The 16,218-nt window shown below is 41.0% G+C and overlaps 1 protein-coding gene across 16 annotated transcripts in view; it reads left to right on the top strand.

The window, feature by feature from the left end:
- GRIP1 (glutamate receptor interacting protein 1) overlaps positions 1–16,218 on the top strand; it is a 380,704-nt gene that overhangs the window by 347,120 nt on the left and 17,366 nt on the right. For 7 of the 16 annotated variants that reach the window (XM_077338732.1, XM_077338736.1, XM_077338741.1 and 4 more), the window contains exons 13-18: positions 425–505; positions 5,599–5,668; positions 5,957–6,111; positions 6,813–6,902; positions 10,833–11,010; positions 15,299–15,438. In XM_077338732.1, the coding sequence (XP_077194847.1) occupies positions 425–505; positions 5,599–5,668; positions 5,957–6,111; positions 6,813–6,902; positions 10,833–11,010; positions 15,299–15,438 (714 nt within the window). The remainder of the gene's footprint in view (positions 1–424; positions 506–5,598; positions 5,669–5,956; positions 6,112–6,812; positions 6,903–10,832; positions 11,011–15,298; positions 15,439–16,218) is intronic. The other 9 variants (XM_077338742.1, XM_077338739.1, XM_077338738.1 and 6 more) reach the window with 7 other exon arrangements.

Below are 16,218 nucleotides of genomic sequence, written 5' to 3'. Positions count from 1 at the left end.
ACAGATTCTGTCTTTCTCTCTGTGTGTGCACAGATGTGCTCACTGTGGTAGGAACTATATTCCTTGTTTCTAACCAATATTTAGAAACCATCTTTAAATTAGTGATGCATCTCCAATGCTAAGCAGAGGTAAACCTTTCTAAACCAGTCAATTTCAATGGCTTTAGAGAGGTGTAACTTTGTTTAGGATTGCACATTCAGTATGCTTTGCTATGGGTTCTATTAAGTAAACTAATGTTCCATTTTTCTAAGAATGTAGCTTAGGTTCTTCACTATAAAGAGCAGAAATATAAAACATTTGCTGTGTCTATTAATCTCAGACTTATAGGTAATCTTTAAGGAGTAGGAAGAGTGTGAATGACAAACATGCTGTGAATATGGTTGAGCCTGGTGTGCACTATAAATGACACAACTTTTAATTACAGAGTCTGTCATACCAAGTAGTGGCACTTTTCATGTAAAACTACCAAAGAAGCATAATGTAGAGCTTGGAATCACCATAAGCTGTAAGTAAAAACAGTTTTTTGTCACCTTCTTTATATCATACATAGGTTTCAAAAAAGATGTGCACATGCAAGGAAAGGATTTGCATCCTACCACAGCAGCCCTCCCACACCCCTTTCCTGTTGTTCTGTTCAATATCAAAATTATTGTAGTGTTAGTTTGAGCTTTATTTGCTTTCTGAGAGCTTTTGACTGGAATTTAGATCAACATTAGTCTGAAGTTCCAGCTAGAATGAAGTCATTCCTTTGCTATAAAGGATACTATCTGAAACTCTGGTGAAAATTCAGTCATGCTTTTTATAAATTTAATCACAGAGGTGTTTTTTTTTAAGTAAGGAATATAATTTGAAGGAAATTAAAGGCTTAGCTGTGCCAGAAGAACGAGTTATGGATACAGGATATTAATAAGATAAAAATACATTAACAATTGGGGAAAGGTCAGAAGATGGTTCTTTTCTTTGCAGTGCAACTCTTATGAGTCCTCATATTCGTACTATGATTTCTGTCAAAATTCTGTATCCAAAAACTCTTTTCAAATGCTGTCTGGATGAGATAAGTTTTACAAACAAGGCTATTTTAAATTTGTTGCTATATTAATTCTGAGTGCTTATTCTCCCTTTAAATTCAGCATTACATTTCTTAGTTTATTCAAGACTTTGAGAACATTTGAGATGGTCCTTCTATTCTTGTTTTATCATGTTTGTCTGTTTGTGTAGATATATATATATATATTGTCTTTCTTCCCAATGAGAACCTGAAGAGTTTTATTATAGCAATCACTCCTCCTCCTTTTTATCCCAACAACAATCACCCTGTGAGGTGGGTTAGGTTAAGAGACTGTGACTGGCCCGTGGTTATCTAGTACCATGGCAGACAACTCTTATACCATGCTGCCTCTTCAGTTCTTCCAAAAAGGATAAATCACATTTGACCTGTGCATTAAATGTCTTAAGATTTCTCCCCTGAAAATGTTTACATCCATCAGGTAACAAGTTCAGGGGCAATGAAATCCTTGAAACTCAATGTTAGCTAGCCTTGGTTTGAGACTTGTTGTTCTAACTAATAAACTCAGAAATTAGTCATGATGGTGTTGAGTGCAGTCAGTGGTTTTGCACGAGCTAATTTCTTAAAGTTATATTCAGGACAAATGTAGGACAACTTCTAGCACATTTGTATTACTGTCAATATTCCATGCAGTTTGCACCCAGAGTCTGAAACGCCATGCACAGTCACCTTGGTGCTGGTGTGCTTCTTGAGCAATGAAATGGAGATCAGGAGGGGAGATGGGTTGGGGCTCACCTCTGGAGGCATGCCTTTTCTGGGAGCCAGCAGATTGGTGTGCTTCACTACAGGCTGCTGTTGTTTCCTGATGGCTAGTCCTCCTGGTGCTTATCCTCAGGCGATTCTTCCAATGAGACTGCTTCCACTTCCCCAACTGGGGCAAGCATTGCAGTTGGGGGGGAGGGTGCCCAGTAGGGTGAATCTTATCCGTAGGCTTTCCCATTCTTGTATGCTTGGCATTTGCTGTGGGCATCTTAGTCCTGGCAGGTGCCCCAGCTGTTTTGGGACAGTCAGATGCAAAGTGCCCCTGAGCCCTGCACTCCAGGCACAGCCCTTGTTGCAACTACTGGTCTTGAATTGCAGTGACTAGCTGAGGAATGGATTTGTGGTCGACACCTCTGGCCACCCCAGGAGGTGACAGCAACAAGGGCTGAATCTGCACGGAGCTTTTATTCCAATCCCAGGTCGATTCAGTCTCTGCCGTCTACACTAAATGCGATTTCCATTTTGATTTTGGGCAATTTAAATTTTTCATCTGCAACAAGCATGATTGATCCGGGGTGACCCTACCTTTCTCCCGCAATATCCTGGAGTGGATATAACCCTCAATATTTGAAAAATAGGCATGAGTAAAGGTGCAACTCTCTGTTTGTCCCGAACTAACCTGTTGCCTCAAGCCTCCAACGCTATAGAAAAACCCTGATTGACCAGGGCGTCAGTTCAAAGGCTTCCTCCTTCCCAGGTTGCAAGGTTTCCCTTAAAAGGGAAGCCCTAACTTCACTTGGCAGAAGCTCCAGAAGCCCTAGCTTCTCTCGGCAGAGATTTGCCTCTTGGATTTATTCCCCCTACTCTGCTGACTCCAATTCTCTCCCCCCCTTCAAGAAAAGAAACAGGCTCCTGCTGTTCTTTGTCCTCCCCCCTATTCTGAGCTTCCCTAATCATGTTCAGAACACTTTTTGTTTCAATGGGGAGGGAAGGAAGACCCCAGTTCAAATCGATCTGAATTCAGCAGGATCCACAATGAAATAAACAAAGTAAGTGCAGAATCAGCCCAGGGCAACCCATGGGGTAGGAGCACTGGAGTGGCAGACACCTGACGAGATTGCAGGGTGGGTGGACATCCTGAAGGGAACATTGAGTGACTGGTGGGGGTAGCCTTGACCCAAACTTTGCCACTGGAACTGGTTGAGTTGGGGGTCTTGGCTGATGCAACTGATATGGATCCACGTACCTCGATCAGGTGTAAGGGGTGTATGTAGAATGATATGAATGGGTTTGAACTTGGCAATGGAGTGACATTGAATGCTTGTGATGGAGTACCCTGACTGGAAGGATCCCCCCTTCACACCCAGGTTAGAAGCCTGCTGAGTTAAAGCTATCCTGGGCATGTACCAGGTACCCAGGGCTATTACTGCAGCTGCTGTTGTAGCTTGGTGACCTCATGCTGGAGAGTCTGTACAAGTTAAGTTTTTTCCTCTGCCTTTTGTAGCAAGGCCTTCTTCTTGGACTCCAGCACCTGTTTGGTCTGTGCCCCAGCCTTCTAAGCCTGGGATTGTGGCTCATGACTCTTCACCATGCCAGGCAGACTTTCCTACTTGGGCTAATTCCACTCCTTTGTCTTTTTTTTTCCTTTCCTTTTCTACCTTTCAATACAACCCTACCCTTTTTCCTCAGTTGCTACCCCATGGATTTGGATCCATCTGTAAAAATGGAATCTTAGAATTAGATTTTAAATGTTTTATTTGAACTCTTGATGACTATGGACATTTTAAACTGTAAATTGTGTGTAGGTTTTAATTCAGTGATTTTTGTGAACCCCCTGAGCTTGTTCGCCAGAAAAAGCGGGATATAAGCCTAATAAATAGATAACATTTCGTTTTAATGGGGACCCCCAGTTACATGGAAAAGTGTCATACGATTGTGTCAAATAAAATAGAATCATAGAATCATAGAGTTGGAAGGGGCCATACAGGCCATCTAGTCCAACCCCCTGCTCTACGCAGGATCAGCCCTAAGCATCCTAAAGCATCCAAGAAAAGTGTATCCAACCTTTGCTTGAAGACTGCCAGTGAGGGGGAGCTCACCATCTCCTTAGGCAGCCTATTCCACTGCCAAACTACTCTGACTGTGAAATTTTTTTTCCTGATATCAAGCCTATATCGTTGTACTTGTAGTTTAAACCCATTACTGCGTGTCCTCTCCTCTGCAGCCAACGAAAACAGCATCCTGCCCTCCTCCAAGTGACAACCTTTCAAATACTTAAAGAGGGCTATCATGTCCCCTCTCAACCTCCTTTTCTCCAGGCTGAACATTCCCAAGTCCCTCAACCTATCTTCATAGGGCTTGGTCCCTTGGCCCCAGATCATCCTCGTCGCTCATGACGTGGCATCCTTATAAGACACTTACCAACAAGCCGTTGAGAAGAAGGGGCAGGGATGTATTCATGGCTCCCCAGTTCCTTGTTCTGTCAAATATCTGACAGATATGAAGCTACTTTAAGCCTATACCCAAACATCCCAGTTACTTTATCTTTCCCAAGAGGGAATTGTTTCCCAAGAGGAAGTGACCAGCCCAAAATCATCTAGTACAGTGGTCCACAACCTTTTCCAGGCTATAAATACCTATGTCTGGGTTTGTAACAACCGAAGCCATTTGAATCTAATGAAGAACAAAATATGTAACATATTGGACATTACATTAATTAATTACTAAGAAATGCAGTCTTGAAGAGAAGTAAGGCGTTCCAATGTAATCTAATTTGTTTTCCATCTCTATTTATTTTAAAGGGGAATATGGAGTATAGATCTTGAAAAGATCAATTTTTACAACACAGCTACTTTATCATCACCAGATATTTTTAAAAGGGCATTGAAAGATGTCCAAAAAGATGCATGTGCTAATAGAATATGAACATAGTAATTTTATAAAACTAGACATATATTCTACACTACATATGGAATATATGAATATCTCATGAAGAAAGTAACTTGTGTTCATAGGATATGGAATTTCATTTCAGTAGATCCTCACAAGTACAGTGTTTCTAATTTCTGTCTGCAAGGTGAAGCATAAAAGGGAATTCATGTGGCTTCTCTGTATCATTAAAACATGATATCTTTTGGTGTCTCTCTACATCTTGCAAAGTTTTTGATGAACTGTTGACTCAATGGAAGCCAACACTGCCACAGCTGAGAATATCCAAAATTTGTAACTTTCAGCAATGCATATTGATATTGTTAAGTGCCATGTAGCAATCTAGGACGAGAGTCCTAACAAAAAGGAATTTGTCCTATGGAGCCATGTGCACATGCCTCCTGCATTTTATTACCAGGATCTTCCAAGTTGGATGCTGTGAGAAGCCCATCTCTGTATTGGGGGCAGGGACATAATGGGAGGGATGGCATAATGGGGGCAGGGACATAATTGGGGGTAGCATTAGGATCACTTTCTGGGAAGATCCAGAAGCAACACCTGTAGGTTTAGGAATTTCCAAAAATGTGTTGGTGACCATAGCATTTCCAGAAGTGATGCTTGCAACACCAATGAGATAAAAAAAAAATCCCCACTGCTACTTGGAGTGGTGGTAGGACCCAGAAGCTTGGGGCAGGAGATTCCCCCACCCTGACTTATTAGGTGTGTCTATGCTGGACTAGACCCCCCTGGTATGATCTAGCAGCTTCTACTTACGTTCTAGATGGGAAAAGCATGTAAAGCATTTTACATAAAACATGAGTGCTTATTAATATATGCTATGTGTAATCAGAGACTTTTAAAAAATATAAAACTGCATTGTACATGTGCTTTATATATTTCAGCTCCATCCAGTCGAAAACCAGGCGACCCTCTTGTTATTTCTGATATTAAGAAGGGAAGTGTAGCACACAGGTAGGAACTTCTAAACTGACAAGAAAAGTTGCTATGTTGGCTATTCTCATACACCAGAGATTTTAAACAGATCCACACTTGTAAAAGTTCTGTGTAATATTTCTAAACTAAGTGAAACTGTTCAGTTAGATGCTTTTAATCTCCCTTACCTCAAGATGCAAAACAAAATCATTAGTTTTTAAAAATGAAATCATTAAAAAAAATCTTAATGGGTACATTTGCATTGATAGCATTTAAGACAGCACATTCAAGTAATTAATGTAATTAATGTATTCCATTTGTTAACAGAACTGGAACATTAGAACTAGGTGATAAACTGCTTGCCATAGACAATATTCGACTGGATAACTGTTCCATGGAAGATGCTGTTCAAATCCTGCAGCACTGTGAAGAGCTTGTGAAGCTAAAAATCCGGAAAGATGAAGATAACTCTGGTATTCATAGTGAGCTACTTTAAAATTTTTATGTGCTCCAAAAATATTTATTAGACTCAGTATATAATATATATCATATGATACTATATATATATCATATATATTCACAGTTCTATTATGTAATGTTGTGTGTGTTGTAAATTAAGATAATCAGTATGTTTCAATACATCCTGCATGTTTTGGAACTGTAAAGTTTACATCCAAGGTGAATGCTTCTGGGGAACAGTTTTGCCAGATGCTGGGAAATCTAGAGACTCTCCTTGATGGAGAAATGGCACAAGTCCTCCTTTCTTAGCTCATGCTTTAACATCTTCTGCTTATTTATTTAGATATTTATGCCCCATTTTTATTCCCAACAGGGAACCCAAAGTGTCTTACATCATCTTTCCCCTCCTCCATTTTATCCTCACAACAACCCTGTGAGGTAGGTTAGGTTGACAGAGAGTGACTAGCCCACAGTCACCCCTTGAGGTTCCATGGCATAGCAGAGATTGAAACCTGGCCTTCCCAGATTATAGTTCAGCATTCTAGCCTCTATACCATATTGGTTACTTCAGATTCTGTTCTGAATGCCATGTTGAAAAATTTTACCCAGAATTTCTGAAATAATTTGGGGACAGCTGTTTCTAAAGATACCACATTAATTCAAAGAAACTTGCTCTTCAAATCACTGTCAAAGCCATCAAATCCTGCCTCTTCCACATATATAGGCTGCTTCTCCGTGGCAAAAATTCTCTATTGCACATCCATTGATACTGTGAATACAGAGGCATTGGCAGTGGCAACAGAGAATGCACAAGGTACTTTCCACCACATTTTCCTCGTTCACCCCCTTGCAGCCTCCATTTCCTCCACTCCACTCATACACACTGTAGCAGTATGGTAATTACCAATGTAAAAATAATAGCCTGCAAAAAAAGTCCCACAGTGGTGCAGGGAGGGAGTGGCTATTATGAGGAGATGACAGCTGTAAAATGTGGGCAGGAGGTTTGAAAATGCCCACTTTCCCAGTCACATGGCATACAAGCCCACTTTAATTGTGAACTTTTGGAACAATCATAACAAAGTAGGTTTTTCAGGGACACTGTAACAAATGAGGAGAAAGGCTGGAAAGTGCATGAATGGATCGCAGTGTAGTATGGGTCCTCCAAAAAAGTCCTCTCCAGTTTAGAAGCCAAGGGAGACGAAAACAGCTGTGTAGACACACCCGTGATATATATCAGTCCATAGCTTCCTCTCATTTCCATATTTCATATTCTTACCATGCAAAAGAACAATCTGCATGATTTTGTTTTCTTGTATGAGTTCTCTTATCAAAAAGTAGGAGGATTATCAGCCCCCAGGCTTAAGAAAAGCTTTTGTGTGAGCATGTGGTTTGTTAGTGGTAAAAAGAGACATTAGTGGTAAAAGAGATGCCGTAACCACAGATGTGTCCCAACAAAAATTCATAGTTGTATTTTTCTCTTAATTAAGACTCCCCCAAGTTACAGTGATGTTGCCTGTAAGTCCCATGAGTCCCATGAAAAAGCTGTACTTTCCATATAGCCATTAGAATTGCTTTCAGTCTGAACATTCATCCCCCATCAGTAGACTGTATGCATAGAAGTCCATGTTTAATGGTTCCATGGCCCTTAACAATTATTCATTTATTTCCAGTTCAATTAGTGTCACAACGTATCCAAACCCATGTTTGTGCAGAAGCAGAAGATGTGGACTTCTGGTAGTTACAAAGCCTGATAATGCATTGTTTAGTGTGAACTACAGAAACTAATAATAACTAGCTTTTAAATTCTACAGCTAAATGAAATTGTTGCATTGATTAAGAACATTAATTTTATCTACTGAATGAATTGCTTATTACTGTATGATTTAGTATTGTGAGACATAAGATGCCAATGATCCCACTTAAATTTGGGACAGATTAGCATCATAATCAATGAACAGTTCTGTGCAGTCTGTATTAATACAAAATACTTGCTAACCCATTAAAAAGGTAATCTTTAAAACGCAATGAATATTTGTTTCATGAAATTAAAATTTAATTCTATCATGAGAGAAAGCAATCATTGGAGATGGGAGCATGAAGTACCTTGGGGTAGATTGTAAGCTAAACATGAGCAGGCAGTGTGATGCAGTGGTAAAAAAGGCGAATACCATTTTGGGCTGTATCAACAGGGGCATCACATCAAAATCACAAGATGTCATAGTCCCATTGTATACGGCACTGGTCAGACCACACCTGGAGTACTGTGTGCAGTTCTGGAGGCCTCACTTCAAGAAGGACGTAGTTAAAATTGAAAGGGTACAGAGGAGAGCGACAAAGATGATCTGGGGCCAAGGGACCAAGTCCTATGAAGATAGGTTGAGGGACTTGGGAATGTTCAGCCTGGAGAAAAGGAGGTTGAGAGGGGACATGATAGCCCTCTTTAAGTATTTGAAAGGTTGTCACTTGGAGGAGGGCAGGATGCTGTTCCCATTGGCTGCAGAGAAAAGGACATGCACTAATGGGTTTAAACTACAAGTACAACAATATAGCCTAGATATCAGGAAAAAAATGTTCATAGTCAGAGTAGTTCGGCAGTGGAATAAGCTGCCTAAGGAGGTGGTGAGCTCCCTCTCACTGGCAGTCTTCAAGCAAAGGTTGGATACACTTTTCTTGGATGCTTTAGGATGCTTAGGGCTGATCCTGCATTGAGCAGGGGGTTGGACTAGATGGCCTGTATGGCCCCTTCCAACTCTATGATTCCATGATTCTATGAAAGAATTTTTTTTTAATCTGTAAAAAGGGTCTGGTGCCACTTGAGAAAACTTGGCAAGCCATGTCCATCCCTCTTCCTCTTTCTGACAGAAATCAAAGCCTGAAGACTGGCAGTATTGCTGTGGCTGTGCAGCAATGGCTACTAGTGTTTGTTTTTGCAGAAATTTCCTTTGATTGTGAAGGATTTTAGCCTCCAATGTAACCCCCCCCCCCTCCCCAGATTTCAGATTCCCCCTCTGGCCCTAGTCCATAATTTAAGTATCCACAAGTGGGCAATGCTGAGAATTACATATTAGGGCTGGGGAGTCTGGACTGGCCAAAGTTTGTGCTGAATTATGGCTCATGAGCCAGTTCGTGTCCATCCCTATGATATATTGATAACAGGCAGAAGCAATTCATCCCCTTCATTTTCAGGACTAGTAGAGCAATCCTGTGCAGAGTCACTCCGCAATTCTCCTTAGGATTGCCCTGTAAATTGTTGTGTTTCTTCATTTTCAACTCTTTAATGAAAGGAAAGGAAAATCCCTAAGAGAAGGGAACTGTAAATGCTCTGTTTACTTATTTAGAAAATTTCTATGCCACTTTTTCAGGTGACAGTTTGCAAAGCAAATCATAAAATAAGCTAACATCATTAACAATTTACAAACTGTTAAAAGCCCTGACTTCATTTAGGGCAACAAGTATCTTCAACATGAATTTCTTTGAGTTATAGCCTAATCCCCTTCAAGGCCTCCTGTCAAGATAAGAGTTAGGCTGGATCTCATCTGCAAAAGGACAGCGTGGAGATAAGGTGGTACAATGTTGAGGTGGTGAAACATCCTATGCCACCTCAAATGTGTCTGGTGGATACTAGCCACATAGAGGAGTTTTTGAAGAATATGTTAATTAGGAACAGGAAAAGCTGAAGCTCAAAGTATTATTCAACATATTTTGGAGAATAAGAAGTAATTGACACTAATACAGTTTTGGACTATGCCTCAAAGCTATAAACATTTTAATTGGTTGTAAGGGAATACGTTTCTAAATTCATTTCTTTGAGTGGCAGCCCCACCTAGTGAGTAAGGCTGGTTCCTACCTTGAGTTTTGAAGCAATACCGATGGAGTCCATTTCTGAATGACTACTGAAAGCTTTCTAAATAGTGCTAGAAAGTCAGCACTTTTCAGTCTCCCAAGCAAAGTGAACGTACTACTATATATAGAATACTTAGTTAAGTCCGCCATGGTAGAATGGCCTATTTATTTCTACCTAGGATGTAGTTTTCCAGAATTCAGTGACAGTGTGGAAAAGTGGGAATATCAGTAATATAAACAATACAGGTGTGAATATCAGTAATTGGCAAACACTGGGATTCAAGGAATAAAGATGATGACCATGAAATCATATCAAGATATCAAAGCCAGATGTCATCTAATTGGTTGGGCTACATGAAGCCCTGACACCAGGGCCATGTTGTTATAATTTTGTTGTAAAATTGCATCTGTGCAGGAAAACACATCAAAAATGTGTTTTGTTGGCTTGTATTACAATAAGAGAATATTGTGGTTTTTACCTGAAAGCCTCCTCAAACTGGACTATGAAAAAGCAACAAAGAAATATTCTAAATAATCAACCCATCAAAATGCATAAAATAATATCAAAACCCATTTTTAGTTTTAAATCCTGGGTGGGAATCCAGATATTGTTGGGTATAGTGCTACTGCACATTTACCTAGTTGATTATCCTATCCTATTGTAACCTCAGGAAAACCAAGGAGAGTGATATGCCCCATCGAACAAAATGAGGATCCTATCCTGGTTCCACTTCAGCAATAGGGAAGAGATTCTCTGCTGTTTCTAGTAAAGTCAAGTGTAGGCTTCCAAATGGAAGAAAGCTGAGATATGTAACTGAAGTGTAGCAGTTTGAGAATGTGCTCTCTGGTTTCTGATTGCGAGTCTGAATGTATCATTTCTTTTTATTCCTTCTTTCATGAGAAACCAATTGCATCCTCTTGGCATGTGTTGCAGATGAACAAGAGAGCTCAGGAGCAATTATTTACACTGTTGAGCTCAAGCGATATGGAGGACCTCTTGGGATCACTATTTCTGGCACTGAAGAGCCCTTTGATCCCATTATCATCTCCAGTCTGACTAAAGGCGGACTCGCTGAAAGGTAAATTGAAATAAAGGTATTCATAGTGCAGTTCTTTTCTGTATTCATTCATGTGTAACAATTCATTTAGTCATATGTAATCATTCTTTGCTAGCAATCCCTGCATTTTTCACAAGTTATCACAAAGAAAACATGTAATGGTCTTCAGCTTTTTCTTTGCCGGTATATGCTACAAGGCTGTGAAATCTAGAATATAATTTTGCAAAGGCTATTGTCATCATAAATGACAATAACTTCCAGTTTCTGCCACACTCAGATAAATGATGATTTTATTGTATATATTTGACCAGTTAGTAATCTGTGCCTCATTTTGTATGTGTTCACATTGCTATACATCTGTGTATGCAAAATTATATTTACCAGAGTATGTGACACAAGGTGGTTGTCGATAAATCTTCCTCATGTTTATTTTCTAAATAAATCCTATGTAATCAATATTATTGTGGCAAGGTTATGATATGAAAATTCTCTTGGCAATTTACATATCCAGCATGGCATATTTGGAGTAGTCATTTGAATAGATTGTCAGCTCCGTTTACTTCATGGGAGAAAGGCTATTTGATGTAGATGGGTGATTTCAGAAGAAACTGGAAGGGCCTGGAAACTATGGTGGAAAGTGCCCAGATGCACTTTTCCCAGTCCCCAGGCAGCACTTGGGGATCCCCAGGAATTCTAGCTCATCTCCAGACTAAAGAGAGAATTTCTCCTGGAGAAAATGGCTGTTTTGGAGGGTGCCCTCCATAGCATTATACTCCACTAAGGTCCCTGTCCACTCCCAGCTCCAAACCCAAGGTATCCAGGTATTTCCCAACCCAGAGATAGCAACCTTAGGGGAGGTAGAGTCCAGATAGAGCAAAGCAGGCCTGCCTAAAGCTCACTGTTGTATAGTGTCCTACGTCTTACAAGCATTCAGGCTTTCCCTTAGAAAACTGAGGTGGCCAAATGCTGGGATGATCAGAGGGTATGTGTTCCATTTAGTCTTGTTCTCATGATCCATATAAACTTGTATAGATCCCAAAGGGAATTGATAGCCCTCTGTACAATCTCCCTTTCATCTATTTCTTAGTGTCAACCAAGCCGAAGATTATCCTAGTTAATGAAACATGTGGGAATCTTAATAAGGATAACCCCATTTCTAGGTGACATTTTTAGAACTCATTCCAGGTATTTATTGTAGCCACTGAGCATTTTATATGATTTTCAATTAAGGTATCTTGGGTGAGTTACTTCCTCTACACATTTTCCTTTTTTGGAAGACTGTTAGTCATTGTTGTTATTATGTGCGAAGTCGTGTCCGACCCATCGCGACCCCATGGACAATGATCCTCCAGGCCTTCCTGTCCTCTACCATTCCCCGGAGTCCATTTAGGTTTGCACCTACTGCTTCAGTGACTCCATCCAGCCACCTCATTCTCTGTCGTCCCCTTCTTCTTTTGCCCTCGATCGCTCCCAGCATTAGGCTCTTCTCCAGGGAGTCCTTCCTTCTCATGAGGTGGCCAAAGTATTTGAGTTTCATCTTCAGGATCTGGCCTTCTAAAGAGCAATCAGGGCTGATCTCCTCTAGGACTGACCGGTTTGTTCGCCTTGCAGTCCAAGGGACTCGCAAGAGTCTTCTCCAGCACCAGAGTTCAAAAGCCTCAATTCTTTGACGCTCGGCCTTCCTTATGGTCCAACTTTCGCAGCCATACATTGCAACTGGGAATACCATAGCCTTGACTAAACGCACTTTTGTTGGCAGGATGATGTCTCTGCTTTTTAGGATGCTGTCTAGATTTGCCATAGCTTTCCTCCCCAGGAGCAAGCGTCTTTTAATTTCTTTGCTGCAGTCCCCATCGGCAGTGATCTTGGAGCCCAGGAAAATAAAATCTGTCACTATCTCCATTTCTTCCCCATCTATTTGCCATGAATTGAGAGGGCCGGATGCCATGATCTTTGTTTTCTTGATGTTGAGTTTCAAGCCAACTTTTGCACTCTCCTCCTTCACCCGCATCAACAGGCTCTTTAGTTCCTCTTCACTTTCTGCCATTACTGTTAGTCATGAGTAAAGACAATTGCATTTGGTGCCTTCCTTAGCCTGGGAAAGAGTTACAAAAGATGACCCAGTTAAGAAAGAGTAAACGTTTGAAGGTAAGGCCACTCTGCCTACTGGAGGATGGGAGGAAGGAGCCATGTTACTAAGGAGACTGCTGGAGTTGTTTCGGTTAGACCTAAGTAGTAAAATCTGTAAATAAATAAATTTCTTCAGAAGTTGCTTGGATCCATTCTTTTTGGAATCTGGAGACTCTTTGTGACTTTCCATTACAACGATTAATAATATAAGTAAAGAAGAGAATATAAAGAATGTAGCAACATGGAATAATTTTCTGAACTTTTGAGGTATTTCAGACTATCCAAAGGAGAACTACAACTGCAGGGATGGACTGTTGCCAGACTAGTACAGTTGCCACAACCAGTAACTCCAAGGACAAATGGGTGGCGGCGGGGGGGGGGGAGAGTTTGACCAAGTATTGTTGCACGCACTAGCATGCCAGCATCACATCCAGTAAAAATATAACATTATTAGATAGACTAGAATTTACAAAAACCCTAGCTGCCAGAAGATGGAGAATGAAATAGCCTTACAGAACCACAAATATCATAAAATTCAAAGTTGGGCCAGGAAGTCAGGCATGAGAGGCAGTAACGGAGCAAATATAGATCTGACTTCCACTTTGGGTATGCAGCTCAACCCTCTTTTCTACTGACTTGAATGGCAAGTCACTGTGGGCTCAGATGGTTACTCTTGGCTCTGATAAGAGATTATTTGTGAGCTGATTTGTTTTTTCCCCTGAAGTATTTCCCTAAAGTATTTATTCTCCTAGATTAGATTTTTCTTATTGTGTGTTAACTGGTTAAATGTGGCTATTTCAGTTACTTGCATATTATATTTATGTATAACAAATTTAGCAGAAGGACTCATGTGAACATGGATACCTATTATAGATGGTTTACGCACTGGGAACTTCACTACCCCAGCTCCCATGCAGGGGCACAAATCGGGGGCAGATGAGGTGCACTGGGCCAAATGCTCCCCTGTGTGGGTGCAGGAAGAGGTGGGGCAACGTGCCACGACTAAAACTCCAACCTGCAGCCTGGCATGAAACCTCCAGTGCGTAAACAGGAGTGTAGGGAGATTATGGGAAGGTGCCTGAAAGAGCCGTCATGATTGTGGTAGGAAATGACAGGACAAGCATGAGACTGGAGAGGCCCACAAGTATGTCTATGGGTAGTTGTTCAAGCAGTGGACTTGCAAAAAACTCCAGTAGGGAATTTCCCACACATCACTCTCACACACACAACAGCTTAAGGTGAGCTGCATTATGTCATGTACTTAGATGCTTAGATTCTATGAGTGTGCCAGCTCCTGTGGTCATCTTATTCGAGTAGACTACAATTCCACTCCATACTGGTCTTGATAGCTAAGAAATTCCCTTAATAAAGTTGTTGCTTGTTTAATCCAAACTCTTACATACATGCAATATGAAGACAGTAAGTGGTTGTTCATTTTACAGTGGCAATTACAGTATATTCTTTTGGCTGAAAATTTTGTTCAATCTAGAGCAGGGGTCCTCAACCCCCGGTCCGCAGCCCGGTACCGGGCTGCAAAGGCAATTGTACCATGCCGCCAGCGGCCGCGCCTGCCTCCCCCCCTGCAGTGAGAGGGGGGGAAAGAGGCAGGCGCAACCGCCGGCATGCCAGCAATGCAAACACGCACACGTGGAGCTGGCGCGCATCCGTGTTTGCGCCCCCTGCTGGCAAAAACGTGCATGCGCTGCAGACCTGCGCATGCGTGTTAGCGCTACCTAGTGGCGAAAACGTGCATGCGCGGCAACTGCGCGTGCCCATTTATGTGCAGCTGCGGCGGCTGGGCCGCCGGCTCTCTCCCATCCTCGGACGCAGTCCCCGACTACAAGAAGATTGGGGACTGCCAATCTAGAGCATTTATTTGCATAAAATGCATCAACAATTTGGAAGTGTTTTACTTCAATAGGCTCTGAAGACTGTAACTATAACACTAGCTCATACAGTCATATTGACTTCTTTATTGCTGTGCATTGGCTCTGCTACAGACTTTGAAGCTGAGACCATCTAATGCATATAGCCTCACTCTTGAAAGTAAATGTGAAATCAAAGGAAAAACTGAACCGTTTTGCTTATCTCAAAGAGAATAAATGTTAGCTTATTTTCATTTTTATTGAACTGTTCAGTGTTTTATTTAACTTTTCATGTTTTATTTAATGTGTTTCAGGACAGGTGCAATTCACATTGGAGACCGGATCTTAGCAATAAACAGTAGCAGTCTAAAAGGAAAACCATTGAGTGAAGCTATACATTTGTTACAGATGGCAGGAGAAACAGTAACCTTGAAAATCAAAAAGCAAGCAGATGGTGAGTGTGACTAGTAGTGTACTAGTGTACCAGCTTGATGTTGTGGTTAGGAGCGCAGACTTCTTATCTGGTGAATCGGATTTGATTCCGCGATCCCCCATGTGCAACCAGCTAGGTGGTCTTCGGTTCACTACAGCACTGATAAAGCTGTTCTGACTGAGCAGTGATATCAGGGCTCTCTCAGCCTCACCTACCCCACAGAGTGTCTGTTATGGGGAGAGGAAAAGGAAGGCGACTGTAAGCCACTTTGAGCCTCCTTTGGGTAGAGAAAAGCAGCATATAAGAACCAACTCTTCTTCTTCTACACTGTAAATCTATAAAATATAGATTTTATATTCATATATATACACATACACACCATAATGGACATTATGCCTGTAAAGCATACATATAGGTGAAAGGGAGCTTTCTGGTTAGAAGCCAGAGTTGTTATAACCAACAGAAAAGGCAGCAATTATGCAAATCCCATTTTAAGATTTTAACAGCTGTATTATGTACTGAAATTTATGAAGTAGTTCTAGTTGCTTGGCCTAGTGTGATCATTTTTAAGTGTCATGATTCAAGAAGGATAATCATTTTCTGTTTGTCCTTACAAATATTTTTTTTTAATTAAGGTGCCTAAAACAGCATGTTTGGCCTAGTTTGTTTGTTTTTTAAGCTGCAAAGAATCTTGGTATTTTAAGATATATGACCAAGAGCGAGAAATACAGTTATTTTCCACATCCAGTGAGGACAGAAGTTCTCACTCAATCAGAAGCAGAATTACACTTTTTAAAGCCT

The sequence above is a fragment of the Paroedura picta genome, chromosome 5, assembly GCF_049243985.1.
Source record: "Paroedura picta isolate Pp20150507F chromosome 5, Ppicta_v3.0, whole genome shotgun sequence".
In the NCBI taxonomy this organism is placed as follows: domain Eukaryota; kingdom Metazoa; phylum Chordata; class Lepidosauria; order Squamata; family Gekkonidae; genus Paroedura; species Paroedura picta.
This window is presented reverse-complemented; position numbering and strand designations above follow the sequence as displayed.